This window comes from Fukomys damarensis, unplaced genomic scaffold (assembly GCF_012274545.1).
Source record: "Fukomys damarensis isolate Sample0158 unplaced genomic scaffold, DMR_v1.0_HiC HiC_scaffold_37, whole genome shotgun sequence".
Taxonomy (NCBI): Eukaryota; Metazoa; Chordata; class Mammalia; order Rodentia; family Bathyergidae; genus Fukomys; species Fukomys damarensis.
Window position 1 is genome coordinate 3,618,954 of NW_022900949.1, and position 14,780 is coordinate 3,633,733.

General features: G+C 55.3%; 1 protein-coding gene across 1 annotated transcript in view; it reads right to left on the reverse strand.

Annotated features, from left to right (window-relative positions):
- Positions 1-14,780, reverse strand: part of Myo1f (myosin IF) — a 36,489-nt gene extending 21,709 nt beyond the window's left edge. The window contains exons 1-9 of the mRNA XM_010605724.3: positions 14,444-14,780; positions 5,599-5,736; positions 4,460-4,549; positions 4,280-4,374; positions 3,865-3,952; positions 3,694-3,783; positions 727-858; positions 432-566; positions 32-164 (exon numbers count right to left, since the gene is read on the reverse strand). Of these exons, the coding sequence (XP_010604026.1) occupies positions 32-164; positions 432-566; positions 727-858; positions 3,694-3,783; positions 3,865-3,952; positions 4,280-4,374; positions 4,460-4,549; positions 5,599-5,736; positions 14,444-14,446 (904 nt within the window). The 5' untranslated portion in view covers positions 14,447-14,780. The remainder of the gene's footprint in view (positions 1-31; positions 165-431; positions 567-726; positions 859-3,693; positions 3,784-3,864; positions 3,953-4,279; positions 4,375-4,459; positions 4,550-5,598; positions 5,737-14,443) is intronic.

Genomic DNA, 14,780 nt, shown 5'->3' on the forward strand with positions numbered 1-14,780 from the left:
CTCCGCCTCCCTGCCCGGCACCCTCACTCACGGTCGGTGCTGTCCACCCGGGCGTAGTTGCCCTCTTCGCAGAAGCTGATGTTACCCAGATGCAAGATGCCGGCCACGAGCTGCAGGACCAGCTGCTGGACGCTGGGTGGGATCCCGATGACTTGCATGGCGCTCTGCGGGTACCACGGGGACAGAGCCTGTGCCACCGGCCTTGGCCTCCACCCTGCCCCGGGGTCAGGGTCCTGGGGCCGCGGCACCGGCTCAGGGAGGGGAGACATTTGCGTGCCCGGCTTGCCTCAGCCCTCCGCTTGCTGTGTGACCTCGCCAAGTCCCCGCATCTCTCCGGGCCTCCTCTGCGTGATGCATAACAGGACAGCCCTCCCTGGGCTGAGGGAACAGCAGGGGGTGGCGGGGACGCCGCTGGGGCAGCCGGTGCTCACCAGGGTTTCACTGAAGTCGCACTGGTCGTTGGTGCCGTCCACCTTGTAGGTGTCCGACTGGTTGAGGTAGTAATAGTAGTCGGGCGTCATGAGCCCCAGGTTCTGGCGCTGCTCCTGAGAGGCCCCTTCCAGCAGCTGGAGGGTGGTGACTCCATGAGTCTGGGGCTGGCCTCATGTGGCTCTGTGTCTCCCTGGTCCTGGCTGCCACTGGCCCTGAGACTCCGACCTCCTCCCCTCACCGGGATGATCCGGGGGACCCCCCCCGCCTCTTCCCTGCCCCCCAACCCCTCTGCACCTGGTAGTAGATGTGAAAGTTCCTCTCATTCTCGTTCTGCATGACCACGCGGGACTTTTCCAGCAAGAAATTGGAGATCTTGCCCCCGTCTGGCTCCCCGCCACGGCTGAACTGGATCTCAAAGTATTTGCCCTGTGCCCCGGAGAATCGAGTCAGCGCCCCCTTCCCGGGCCCTGGGGGTGCAGCTGTGCAAGGCTTAGGGCTGGGTCTCCTGAGCCAGGGTCTCTCCCGCTCCTCCTGATGTGGCCTTGAGGCCGTTCCCTCTTCAGCCGGGGCTGACTGCCTGTCACCAGCTGCTTCCCTCGAGCCTCAGCTCAGGCTGTACCCTGGGCCCGCAGTGCCTACCCTTTCCATCCCTTCTGATTCTCTTAAGTTCTCACTCGAGGCATCCAGCTTTGTGTACATTACTCTTTGTTTTTTTTTGAGACAGGTCTCACTGTGTAGCCCAGGCTGGCCTCGAACTCATGGAGATCCTCCTGCCTCAGCCTCCCCAGTGCGGGGATTATAGATGTGTACCACCATGCCTGGCATATTCATCACATTTTATTGATCACTTCCCAGGTCCCTCCACCATAACCCAGAGACCTTCACATCTCTGTGGGATACTATGGATCATAATGGTCCTCGGTGTCTCCCCCATGTTCTTCCTGAGCCTGGACAAGTGCCCCATGGGCCCCATTTTGATCACTGTCTGGGTTCTGCCCTGGCCAGAGGGTAGAGGGCAGAAAAGCCCCCTTATTCTCCTTTCCACTGCTTTCACCGACCTCTATCCAATAATGCTACAAATCACGTCATCATCCTCTACAAGTATACACCCAAAACATATAACTACTTATTCTACTGCACGCTAAAATTGCATAACATGAGGTATATATGCGTTTAGAGGGCTATCTTTGTTTTTGTGTGTATTAATAATTTGAAAGAGAATACTATGTGGTTCCATTCACACAAAGTTCTAGAATGGGTAAAACTAGTACAGTATGTGGCAAAAAATAAACCAGAGAGTGGTTACTTCTGGGCTGGGTTGAAAGTAAAGATTAACTGGGAAGGACAAGAAGGAACTCATCATGATGTTCTGTGTGTTGACCGGTCTGGGATACACAGGTGCATGTATTTGTCCAAACTCAGTGGTCTGCTTCAGAGAAGTGTATTTGTGTGTGTGTGTGTGTATAAGTGCGCAATTAGTACTTTCTTCTTTCTTAAAAAAATGCTTTCAAAGAAATAAAAGTGCACAGGAAAAAAAGAAGAAACAAAGAACTAAAAGTTGCAGATTTATATTGGACAGTCATGAGTCACATGCTGACTTTTTTTGCGGGGAGGAAAGTATCTGGTTACTTTGCAGTATATCAAAAAATAAAATGATCCGTACAAATATGTGAAATTATGATACATCAATAAAATAGTATCAGTGGATGGAGATGTGTACAGCAAGGAAAGGTTGAGTCTCCTGCCAAAATGCTTGAGATCAGGAGTGTTTCATATTTCGTATTTTAGAAGAGTTGCATCCACATGAGACATCCTGGGAACTGTCCCCAAGCCTCAAATGGAATTGCCTTCTATTTTATATACAATTGATTTTATTTATTTATTTATTTACCAGGGATCGAACTCGGGACCTTGCGCTTGCGAGGCAGGCGGCGGAACCACTGAGCTAAATCCCCAGCCCTGTATACAATTTATGCATAAGATCTGAGGCTAATGTTATGCACTATTTTTTTAGTGTGCTTGTGCTTTGACTTTGTTCACAGGAGGTCAAGGGTGGGGTTTTTTACTTGTGGCATCGTGGTGTTATATAAAACCTTTTGAATTTTGGAGAATTCCAGGCTTCCAGATTAGGTGTGCTAAATCTGTATAGTAAAATATTGACAAGAGTCTAAGACTGGTGTGAAAAATGGTGTGAAAAACTCAAAGTGTAAATAAGGATTGAAATGTATAATTGAACATTGAAATAGGAAGAGAAGGGCTAAAGGAGCAGGGGAAGTGGGAGGGGTAGGGAAAAGGACAGAAGGGAAAAGAGAAAAAATATGAGAAAAGGAAAAAATGGAAACACTGTAAGTAGGGAAGGGTGGAGTGGGTGAAGGGAGGGTAGGGGTATGGGGAAAAAATAACCAAAGTAAGTCTTGTAAAGGTACAAGGTCCTAATGATGAGTGTAACTATTGTATACCTAAAGTGTACTAATACATTTTAATAAAAAAAAAAGTCTCAGGATGGGCACGTGGGTGTTTACTGGGATACTCTCAATTTTTATGTGTATTGGAAAAAATACAATAAAACAGGACGAAGACTTAAAATGCAATTGTATGAAAAATAGATTTGAAATAATACAAGAATATTTAGGAAATAAAAATCTTATTTAAATGAATGGAAGTGGTTAGGCCATTTCTACGTGCAGACATTGTACTGAAATTACTGAGATCTATCTCATCTTGGCCTTTTGGCTAAGATCAAGTGAAATTACTGCTACCTATGAGACGGATACCGATACCAACTTCATTTTATGGATGAGAAAATAGAGCACAGGAGATTACATCATTTTTTTCCATCCGGACTATACAGCTAAATAGTGCCAGAACTGGGTCATAAATACAGATCTCTTTCCTGTTCTTTCTTCCACTGGACGGAGTATAGCACCTCACACACGCACATGCATACACAAACTCTCAAAAATTATTTTTTGAAAGAAAGACTGAGTGAGGGAGTAAATTGGACCCAAAATGTGAAAGGGAACAGAGGTGGCATGATTGCCGCTAGGGGAGTACTTAAGAATGTTACACAGAGGTGTCATGGCTGCTTCAGTTTTTCCGATGGGGGAACTTTTTTTCTAACGGACCATAGACAGGAAGTGAATTTCCCATCCAGAAGTATGTGTTTCCTGCTGGATTTCCCGAGGGCTCTGGTCCTGGCAATACAGAGTGTGTGTGTGTGTGTGTGTGTGTGTGTAGAGCCGGGGTTACAGCGTGACTCACAAAACGGCTGGAGTTGTTGTTGCGCACAGTCTTGGCATTGCCAAAGGCCTCCAGCAGTGGGTTGGACTGCAAGATGATGTCCTTGACATGCTGGGGACAGAAGCAGGCGGGAAGAGGTCAGTCTAGGTCAGGTGGGCAAGGGGTGGGGCCCTTCTGTTCTGGCCTCCTCACCTGGACCTTCTCTCCCCCGCCAGACACCTTGGAGATGTAGCCCATGATGTACTTGGCCGCCACTGTCTTGCCGGCTCCGCTCTCCCCACTGGGGTAGATGGAGAAAGGAATGGTCAGTGTCACCCACTGGGTGGCAGGAAGAGCCTTTCTGAGCATCTGGACACCCATCAGGGGAGCATCTGCTGCCTGTCAGGCCCCATTCCACGTCCACTGTTCCACGGTGGACAAGACAGTTAGAAATCCCTGTCCTCATGGTGCTGGCCTTTAGGGCGAACAGACGAACAATCACAGAACGAATGCATAAAGAGTATCAGGAGTCAAATGGTGCAAGGAAAGTAAGGCAGGGCTGGGGGTGGCACTGAGAAGGAAGCGCCCCGGCCCCATGGGCGGGAGGTCCGCAGCCCCCGCCCTGTACCTGATGATGACACACTGGTTCTCACAGTCGATGAGCATGTTCCGGTACATGTTGTCGGTGAGGGCGTAGATGTGTGGAGGATTCTCGTACTGCGCCTGGGGGAGGGCAGGGCTCAGCCCGGGGCTAGGAGTGGGGGTCTAGGACTTGTGCCCCCTCCTCCCGGCTCAGCCCCGGCCTCACCGCGCCCTGGTAGAGGTCGATCTCACGGTCGGTAAAGTATGGCATCTGCTTGAAAGGATTTACAGAGATGAGCACCGAGCCGATGTAGGTCTAGGAGGAGGTTAAGGCCATTGCAGGGACTCCTGGGTCCCTTGAGGAACCCCGTTCGCGTCCTGTTCCCATGCAGCCTCCCAGAGCCCATGGCTTGGACAGGGCGATGGAAATACTCAGAGGCACCTCGAGTCTCTCAGGAAACCACAGGGCTGTGGTGCCCAGCTGTCATCTCAGCACTCTGGGAGGCTAAGGCAGCAGGACTGAGAGTTCGAGCCCAGCCTGAGCAAGCTTAGTGGCTTAACAAGACCTCATCTCAAAATAAAACCTAAAAAAAAAGAGGGCCACGGATGCAGCTCAGTGTGGAGGTCTTGGGTTCAATCCCTAGTACCAGGAGGAGGGAGAGGAGGAGGAGGGAGAGGAAGGGGAGGAGCAGGAAGAAGAAAAAGAGGAAGGGAAGGAGGAGAGGAGGAAGAAGAATGGCGGCAACAGTAACAAGGACGCCGATGAAACAAAAACACAAGGGGGGCTGTGTCCCGAACCAGGGAACAGAACGCTCGGTGGCTGAGCGGCTACAGGTGTGTGTGTGGGGGGGGGTAGTGAGGCCACCTACGATACCCATAACTGTGTTGTCACTTCATCGGTCCTACACCTTCCCCACCGGTGCTCCTCAGCCTTTCTGGAACCCAGGATCAGATTCGTGCAAGGCAGTTTTCCAAGGGCTGGGCCAGGGGTTTGGTTCAGGGCTGGTCCGAGAGCGGCGTCCACCCTAGACCCAGCACACGCGCATGCGCTGTTCACGGTAGGAGGCGGGTCGCTGTAGACCCCGCGCATGCGCAGTTCGCGGTGTGTGAAGTGTCAGATCCCAGATCTGCTCCAGATTCAGATCCAGATCCCGCGCACGCGCGGTTCGAAGCAGGGTTCCCGCTCCTCTGAGACTCTACGGGCGGTGCTGATCCTACAGAGGCGCTAAGTCCCTCCTGCTGGGTGGCCCAGGGTTGAGGACTCCTGCTCCAAAGGAGTGCCTCACTGCCACCTGCGGGTCCTCCTCCGCCCTCTCAGTCAGCCTCCTGCTCCTCCATCCCCACCCCACTCTCGGCACAGGATACAAAGATGTAGTCGTCCATGAAGCGCTTGCGGAGGTTGCTCACGATGGCGTCCTCGGTGATCTGGGACAGCAGCACCATGTCATCCACACCGCTCTGCTTCACATTGTGGCTTTGCCAGTGGAAGCGCTCCTTGCTGCCCTGGGCGTGGGGACAATGGGACAGCTGTGAGTCATCCCGGGGACAGCGGGAGTCCAGGCTCTCTCCCCGCAGGATGCGGCCATGCCAGGCCCAGCGCCAGCACCCTTTAGGGGGAGGAGCCCCTCCCCAGACCAGGGGCCTCGGGAGGGGCGACGGGGGCCGGGCGCGTCCTTTCTCAGCCTTGTCGAATAAACAAGGTACAAAGACGAAGGGAAGAACTCAGCTTTCGCCACGTTGAGTGGCACATGGCTGTCATCCTAGCACTCTGGGAGGCTGAGGCAGGAGGACTGCAAGTTCCAGCCCAGCCTGGCAATTTAGTGATTTAGAGAGACCCTGTCTCAAAAAAAAAAAAAATCTAGGTGTGCAGCTTGGTGCAAAGGCCCTGACTTCAGGCCCCACTACCAACCACCCTCCCAGTAGGAACCCAGCTTCAGGGGAAAACCCCTGAGCAAAAGATGCTAGACATCAAAGCCGACTCTGAACAGGACCCACATCTGGCAGCAGATTCCAGGAAAGGGAGATGGGTGTGTGGGTCACAAAGGATACAGGCAGGATCGAGAGGAGAGTGAATGGGGCAGAGGGGCTGAGGCCGCGCCCAGTCATGGAGGGCTTGTCTGAAGAGCCAGCGTCTCCGGGGTATCTAGGGAGCACCGAATGCTCTTGAGCAGGGGGAGGAATGGGCATACTCAGATTCTGGACACGCAGAGAGCGAGCAGGGGTGGGGCTTGTTGAGGAATGTTTATAGGTATTCAGTGGGCCCAGCCTTTGGCACAGGGATAGATCTGGGTTCTAATCCTGGCTAGGTAACTTAATACACCTATAAGCCTCAGTTGCCCCATCTGTAAAATGGGAGAAACAGCCTCATCTCTCAAGCCAGATATTCGGATTAATTGATTTGGGGAACAAGGTGAGGCAGGGCCGGTGCCCTTGTCCAGCCCGTGGCATTTAACAGTGGCATTCACCAAGTAACTGTGACATGCCTGTCTTTGGGGGTGGGGTGCTGTCAATTGTTCATCATACTAGCCAGGGAGACAGACTCAGAGAGTAGAGTGTTTTTTGTTTGTTTTTTGTTCGCTTGCTTTTCGAGGCAGAGCCTTGCTATGTAATCTAGGCTGGCCTTGAACTCATGGAGATCCTCCTGTCTCAGCCTCCCAAGTGCTGGGGTTACAGGCGTGTGTGCCAGGCAATTCCACAAAGAATTCTGGAGCTCCTACTGGGTGCTAAAACTGAGTCTGTTATGGTTTACAGCTAGGTGTCCCCTCAAAGCCTCACACACACAGAGGTGCGGCCTTTGAAGGGTGACTCCTTGGGTGCTCTGGCTAAAAGTGTGGCTAGGAGGCGGGGCCTCTTCAGGAGAGGTGGCCCTGGAGGGCGTGGCCCGGGAGGGTTCTCTCTCTGGCTCCGCCCCTCACTCTTCATCCCTGTCGCCATGACGTGAGCAGCCCTCCTGTGCTGGGCCCTTCCTGCCTTTGAGTCGCTCAAGTGCTTCCCCCTTCAGGAAGACTTCCTTGACTGCAGGCCACACCAGGGCTTTCTCTGTACCCCCACATTGCTCTCTGGCGTCCCTCACCACAGCACCACAGCTGTTGTATACACATAAGCCTGTGCCCTCTGGAGGAGGGCGGGGTTTTGGGCAGTGCCCCACTGAACAAGGCGTCAGGGCTCCTTCGAATGGGTGAATGCATGAATGAACGCAGAAAGGCAAGACTGGGCGAATGAATAGATGCGAGGTCAGCCAGACTCTGCTCCCTTGGGGCCTTGAATGCCAAGCCAAGGCCTTTGGGCTCCACCGCTCAGCTGTGAGCGTGGGGCAGTTCTCAGCCAAGACTCTGGGTGCACAATTGGAATTGGAACATTTTGGTGGTCCTAGAGGTGGCTGGCGTTTAGCAGGTGGGGGCTCAGGGAGGTGTCACATTTGCATGCAATGGACTGTCCTGCCTCAGCCTCCTAGCTCCCCCAGGCAGGTGTTTCTAATCATTGGAACCAAGAACCAAACTGTTTATGGATGAACAGAAAGTCTACCGGTTGAGTTCACTAATCAAAATGCTCGGGACCTGAAATGTTTCAGATTTTGGATTTAAAAACAAAAGTTTTTTTTTTTTAAAATAGTTGCTTGTAGCTAATGAGATTTCTTAGGGGTGGGACCCCCACCTCAATATGAAGTTCATTTATACTTCAGCTAAGTATGAACCAACCAACCGACCAACCAACCAACCGTCTAGTAGGCTGAGGCAGGACAGCTGCAAGTTTCAGCAATTTAGTGACTTATTGAGACCCTGTTAAAAAAAAAAAAACTCAAATAAATAAAAGGCCTGGGATTTAGCTCAGTGTGAAAGTCCTGGGCTCAATACCTGGTACTATACAAACAAAAGAAATTTATTTATATTTTATATACATTTTTTTTTTTTTTTTTTTGAGTCATAGTCTCACTATGTAGTTGAGACTGACCTGAAACTCACTATGTAGCCCAGGCTGGTCTCGAACTCACAGCGAACCTCCTGCCTCAGCCTCCCGAGTGCTGGGATGACAGGCGTGCGCCACCACGCCCGGCTTATATACACTTTCGACATGTAAGTTACTTTATATACTGTTTTCGGTGGACCTGAAGTTTTACTGTGACGAGGGTTGAACGTGGAGTTTTCCACTCGTGGTATTGCAGCAGCACTCAAATGGTGTCCGATTTTGGAGCACTTTGGATTTCATAGCCGTACATTAGGCACACTCAGCGTGTGTGTGTGTGTGTGTGTGTGTGTGTGTGTGTGTGTGTGTGTGTATGTGTGTGTGTGTGTGTGTGTGTGTGTGTGTGTGTAGGTACTGGGGGTGAACTATATCCCCAGCCTTTCTGTTTTTATTTTTTTGCCCATTTAGTTCACTTAGTTGCCCAAGTTGGGCTCCGACTTGCAGTCCTCCTGCCTCAGCCTACCGAAGAGCTGGGATAGAGGGCATGAGTTCTTTTGGAACTGCAGGAGTCAGGGTACTGGGGCGTAGCTCAGCGGTAAGTCCTTGCCTAGCATGCAGAGCCCCGGGGTCGGGTCCCCAGCCCTGCAAAGAGCCCCAGCGCACTGTGGGAAGTGGGTAGCAGCGAGGCCAGAGGGGTGGGAGGCAGCAGGGCGCCTCTGACATGGACTCAGGCCCCAGGGACGGTGCTGGACTTCAGGGTGAGAAGTCACGTCGGGGAGGGAGCGGGACAGATGGACAGGAAGGATGGCTCTCCGCCGGTCTGGCTGAGAAGAGGAAGAAAGGTGTGTGTGGGGTGTGTGGGTGTGTGCGCATTTCCTGTTTTCAAGATGGGGAGACCAGGGCCTGTCGCTGGGGACAGACGATGACCAGGGGACTGGGTGGCATCGCCCATGGGCCTGGGGAAGTGGGGTCTGCTCGTTCCCTGAGCTGTTGGCTATGGGGGGCACATCCTGGGGCTGGACAGGACCCACTGTGTGAGCAGCTGGGGGGACAGGAAATGAGTTTCTTCTTGGAGGAGCTCGGGTGGGTCCTTGGATGGGAGTACGGTGAACAACAATACCGCAAGCGTTAACACCCTCTCCGCTGGTGTTTGCTCTGTGCCAGCCTCTGCTCTGTGCTGTCCGCTGTGCTGAGAGCTCGGGGTGGAATCCGAGGTCTCCTGCATTCTCTTCTACGGAGCTGCACCCCAGCCCCGCTTCTAAACCCCCACCCGGTACCGGGGATTGAACCCATGGAGCCCTGAACTACACCCACAGCCTGTTCATCTTTAATTTTGAAACAGGGGGTTGCTAAGTTGTCCACACATGAACTTTCCATCCTCCTGTCTCAGCCTCCCAAGTAGCTGGGATGGCAGCTGTGCATTACTACTCCTGGCCGGCCTAAGCTTCTTATTCTCTCTCTCCTCTCTGGCACTAGGGCTTGAACCCAGGGCCTCTGCACCGAGCCACCTCCTCTTATTATCACGATCACTATTACTTTACTTTGAGACGGCCACACTATATTCCGGGGCTCAAACTTGCAGTCCTCCCGTCTCAGCCTCCCAGGATTCTGGGACAGGTGTGCACCACTGTGCCTGACTCATTCCGTTCGCTGAGGGCCATGACTATGATCCCGCTCTATTTTGTCAAAGAGAAAACAGCGCAGAGATTGGGCGACTCCCCGGAGGTCCCACGGGGACGGGGCTGGGCTCGGTGCTTCAGGTCAGACGCAGATGGACAGCACTGGCCCCGTCCCTGTGTGGCTCCCCGCCCCCCGCAGGGCTGGCCGGTCTTCCTGCTGCTAGGGCCCGGGGGCTGGGCTGAGATCAACGGCCACTTCCCCTTTGCAGGTCCAGGCCTGAGGCAGCTGTGTCTGGCCGGCAGCATGGCCTCTCTGGCCCTCAGACCTTGGTTCCTCTCTCCCGGCCCCAGCTTGGTGGCCTCTGAATCTCGATCTGCCCCCCACCTAAGACCCACGTCCCCGACACCCGATCCTGCTGATGACAAAGGTCACACAGGCCTTTCGCGTGGCAGCAGGGAGGGCTTTGCCGGGGTGTGCGAGGGTTAGACAGGGATTTGGGCACACGGTGGGTTGGGTTCAAGGTTTATGTGGAGAGCTGACCATCTCGGTGACGTCTCCAAGCCTCAGTTTCCCCACCTGTCACATGGCTTCCATGATGATCTTGCAGAGACCCTGGGGTGTAGAAGCTGCCCGGTCTGAACTCTACACGAGTGGAGGGGGAACGAATGCAGTACCACGGGGATAAGATGCCCCCTTCGTCCTCCTGCCCACGAAGTCTCTGTCTCTCTCCGTGGCCCCCACACCTCCAGGGGCCGAGTCGAAACCGTTTGTTCCTGAGTCCCTTCCTCGGGGGCGGAGACACAAGGGAGAGGCTGCGGGCACGGCTGACCGCAAGCCAAGGCTGAGTCACCCAGCTGGGGCCCTTGTGAAACACACCGGAGAGAGGAGGTGGCCGGCGGGAAGGGGCGATGGCTTCTCGCTGGGCTCTGCAGAGAGGTGCCCTAGTTCCGGGGGACCCCGAGGTGGGGGGCAGCTGTGAATGCACTTTCGGCCCTGCTGGGCCCAGAGGCAGGCGGAGGCCAGGTGTAATGGACGGGCTGGCCCCTGCCGGGGAGAACTCGGGGCCACACGTAGGAGGGAGCGAGCTGCTCAGGGGGCCTCGGCGGGGTGGGGCATCGGTCAGAACTTCAGGCACCTGGCAGGCCGGCCTCGCGGGCTGGAAGACGTGCGAGATGCACCAGGGTCCCTTTCTTTCTTTGTCTTTCTCTCCCTTCCCTTCCCTCCCTCCCTTCCTTTTCTCCTTCGTCTGGTTACCGAGGACGGACTCTAACGCCTTCACATGAGCTACATTCCCCAGCCCTTTTCTTTTTTCTTTTTTTAAATTTCGAGACAGGATCTCACCGAAGTGGCTAAGTTGCCCAGGCTGGGCTGGAACTTGTGACCCTCCTGCCTCAGCCTCCTCAAGGGGGACTCTACTTTCTTTGAAGTAGACAGTCCATGTCCAAAGGGAGCTGGGGGAATGGGTAGGGTCACTTAATGGGCACAGGGCATGTGGGGTCAGCACTCACCTCCAGTCACTCTGTCACTTTGAAGGAGGAGGCTGTGGTCAAGGTGGCGCTGTGTGTGTGTGTGGTACTGGGGACCGAACACAGGGTCTGAGCTATATCCCTGGCCCTTTTAAATTTTTGTTATGTTTTGTTTGAGATGGGGGTCTCACTATGTAGCTCAGGTTGGGCTTGAACTCTTAGCAATGCTCCTGCCTCAGCCTCCCAACTGCTGGGATGACAGGCGTGCGCCATCACAACCAGCTCTCTTTTTTAACTTTTTAGTTTGAGCCAGAGTGTCACTAAGTTGCCCTAGCTGGGTTTGAACTTGGAACCCTCCTGCTTCAGTTTCCTCCTTTTGAACTCAGGAACATCGCGGGGGCTGCCCTGTGGATTCCGAGGGGCTGGGTCAGGACATATGAACCAGCACCAGGCTTTCCCAGACTGAGGAGGCGGCTTTGCAATTGGCCCCAATGTTCCAGGCCACCGTTCCGGCCCAGAGATGAGTGACAGCCGCAGACTGGAGGGGACAGTGAACAGCCACTTCCTTCCCTACCAGCCTGCTGCAATCCAGCTCGCTTGCAGGCGGGGTCTGAGCTGCGGCCCACCCTGCCCATCCCGAGACTCGGGGCCACACCCTGTACCCCGACAGCTCCTGGAGCAGGGGGGTCTCCCCTCCCTCGCCGGGCCTCAGTTTCCCGCCCACAGCTGGGGACCTTGGTCTCTGGAGCCAGTGCGGGCTGCTGCAGACAGGGAGGCTGGCCACGCCCCCTCCTGCTGGCTGGTGCTGGGGACCTGCTTTAACCCCGAAGAGCCTTTGGGGTGCATCCGCCCCAGGCAGGCACCTCCTTGCCTCACATCCAGTGTAGCTCCCTTTTTCTCGTCAGTTGCGGCTTCATAATTCCTTTTGTAGTACCTGGGATTGAACTCTGGCCTTTGTGCCAGATGCCACCCCCCACCTTATTCTGAGACAGGCTCTTACTAAGTCACTAGATCGCTCAGGCTGGGTTCCAATTTGTGACCCTCCTGCCTCAGCCTCCCAGAGTGCTGGGATGACAGGCGTGCGCTACCTTGACTGGCTGTGATTCTTCCTCCTTGATTCTTTTCAGCTTTCAGCATTTTCTCTCCATTCGCATGGCCACCGTGCTCTCTCTACTCTGTGCTGATATCTTAAAAACTACTGCTACTCTCCTGTCTCTGTTGCAAGCAACTGCTGCCTCTGCCCCTCACATCCTGAAAAGCCAAAGAGGAACTGCTAAGAACTCCAGTGCCGGCATCAGACATAACCGCCCAGCTGCATCATCGGTCCCCCTACAGTCACCACCACCAACTAAATGATGATGATGATGATGAAAATGGGGACAGCCTGGTGTGGTGGCGCACACCTGTTATCCCAGAACTCAGGAGGCTGAGGCAGGAGGATCGCTGTGAGTCCGAGACCAGCCTGGGCTCCGTAGTGAGTTCCAGGTCAGTCTCAACTACGTAGTGAGACCCTGTCTCAAAAAACAAAGAAACAAACAAACCAAAAAACAAAAACAAAACAATGGGGTGCAGGAACCTAGACAAAGAAGGAGCAAAGTGGCTGAAGAGGGGAAGGGGAGTGAAACAGAAGCAGGATATGTACCCACTCCCCAAGTAAACGTAAACCTCATGGATTGCAAATGTGTACTAAAAACCTTTTTTAAAACATGAAGAATAATTTAAAATTTGGAGCTCGTGTCGGGCAAAGTCCCCAAGTTGTCGAGGCAGGGTTTGAACTTTTGACCTTCCTGCTTCTTCCTCTCAGAGTGCCCGGGTCCCAGACGTGCACCCCACTTCCAGCAGCCCTTGACAACTGACCACCGGCGATGGTAACAACGACCACCGTTAACAAGGACAGCAGCAGCCGCACTCGAACACCAGAGCCACGCCACGAAGCGGTACCACTGCCTCCACAGCCACCATCCCTGGAAGCCAGCGGTGAGTGAGCCAACGGCAAAGACCATGATGGACTAAGACCCCAGGTCGAGGCCGACCACCCTTCCACCCACCCCAGCCCGCTCCGAGATTTCCTGCCGGAGACCTGGGACCACTGGTGACCAGCATCGAACAGCAGCTGCCACCAAGCCACCCCCGAGGACCACGGCCGGAGTCAACCTGCCAAAGCCGACGGAGACCACCGTGACGCACCCCTTTGGGTTTCTCTCTTCTCGCTCCCCGTGTCTTTGGATCCGCACCGGGCTGTCCGAGGTCCTCCCGGTGTGGTCTGGGCCGCAGTGGTCCCAACCCAAGCCCCGAGCTCCCCTGTTGGTTTGGGGTCTGGGAGTCACCCAAGAAGGTCTCAGTGTGTCCCTGGCTCTCGGAAAGGTCTTCCCTTTGAGACCAGCACAACTTCCACCTCGGCCCCACCTCCCCACCTCCGCCCCGCTCAGCTGTTTGCTGAAACCACTGAGGACCTGCAGCGGTCCCTGTCCCAGCCACACGCCGCCGTCCACCTTGACAGATGACAGAAAATGAAAGCTGAAGTGTCCTGCAAGGCAGGAGGCTGTGGGCAGCCCCACCAGCTGCGCGTGTCAGTGTGAAGTGTGAAGGGCGCTGGCGATGGGACCAGTGTCCCGTCCCTGTCACCGTGAAGACCTCAAGCTCCACACGCAGAGGTGCCTCCGCCGCGGCTACAGGGGCCACGGCTCCCAGCGGGGCACGAGCGCCTGTCACCCACAGGCCACTGTGTCACGGCCCCCACCCGCGAGACGCAGCCGCCTCCCACTCTCTGGGCTCAGAATGAGGGACCCCCGGGACCCTCGAGCGGCCCAAGCAGAACCCCCAAGGGCAGCTTCCAGGTCAGACTGACTTCCCAATATGACACCCTCCGCAGGTCGGGGCCAGCAGAGGGAAGCGACTTGCCCCGGGCCGCACGGGGAGATGAGGCTCCCTGAGCTGGCTCTGGGGCCCCTGCGCCCCTGGAGAGGGCCGAGGTCCTGGCCCTGGGGATTCTGGGTGGGTGAGCCCTCCGAGTCCACTGGCTCTGTTGCTGGTCCCTGTGGTCACCCTGGCACCCTCAGACGTGAGCTCGGTCCCTGGTCGGGGACGCAGGGACTGCCCAGCTGCACAGAGAGACCCCCAGAGGGTCCCCACTGCCCCCCCTTATCCCTGCTGATGGTGGCCTTGGGGCACCTGCCCGGTGCCCTGCTCTCTGGATTCCTGAGCCCACCTGGGAGACTTACCATGGCGGGGCTGGCGACTGTCCCGGGCCGAGGAATCTTCACAGGGCTCCTGGGGGTGGCTGGGGCATGACCCTGCTCCGGCTCCTCCTGGGCTGGCTCTAGGCCCAAGTTCCTCTTACAACAGCCCCTCTCACTTCCTTTGACGGGAGTGGCCGTGCCTTAGGGGAGGGAAACGGCCCTGAGGGAGGGCGGGGAGACGCGGCACCCCAGCCCCAGCGGTGCAGAGCCAGCGGGGTGCTGCCGGGCATCTGAGCCGGAAAGGAGAGGCCAAGGGTCGCTGGGCAGCTGCGGAAGTCTCCGCCCCACCCATCTCCGGACGGAGCCCGGCACAGGTAGC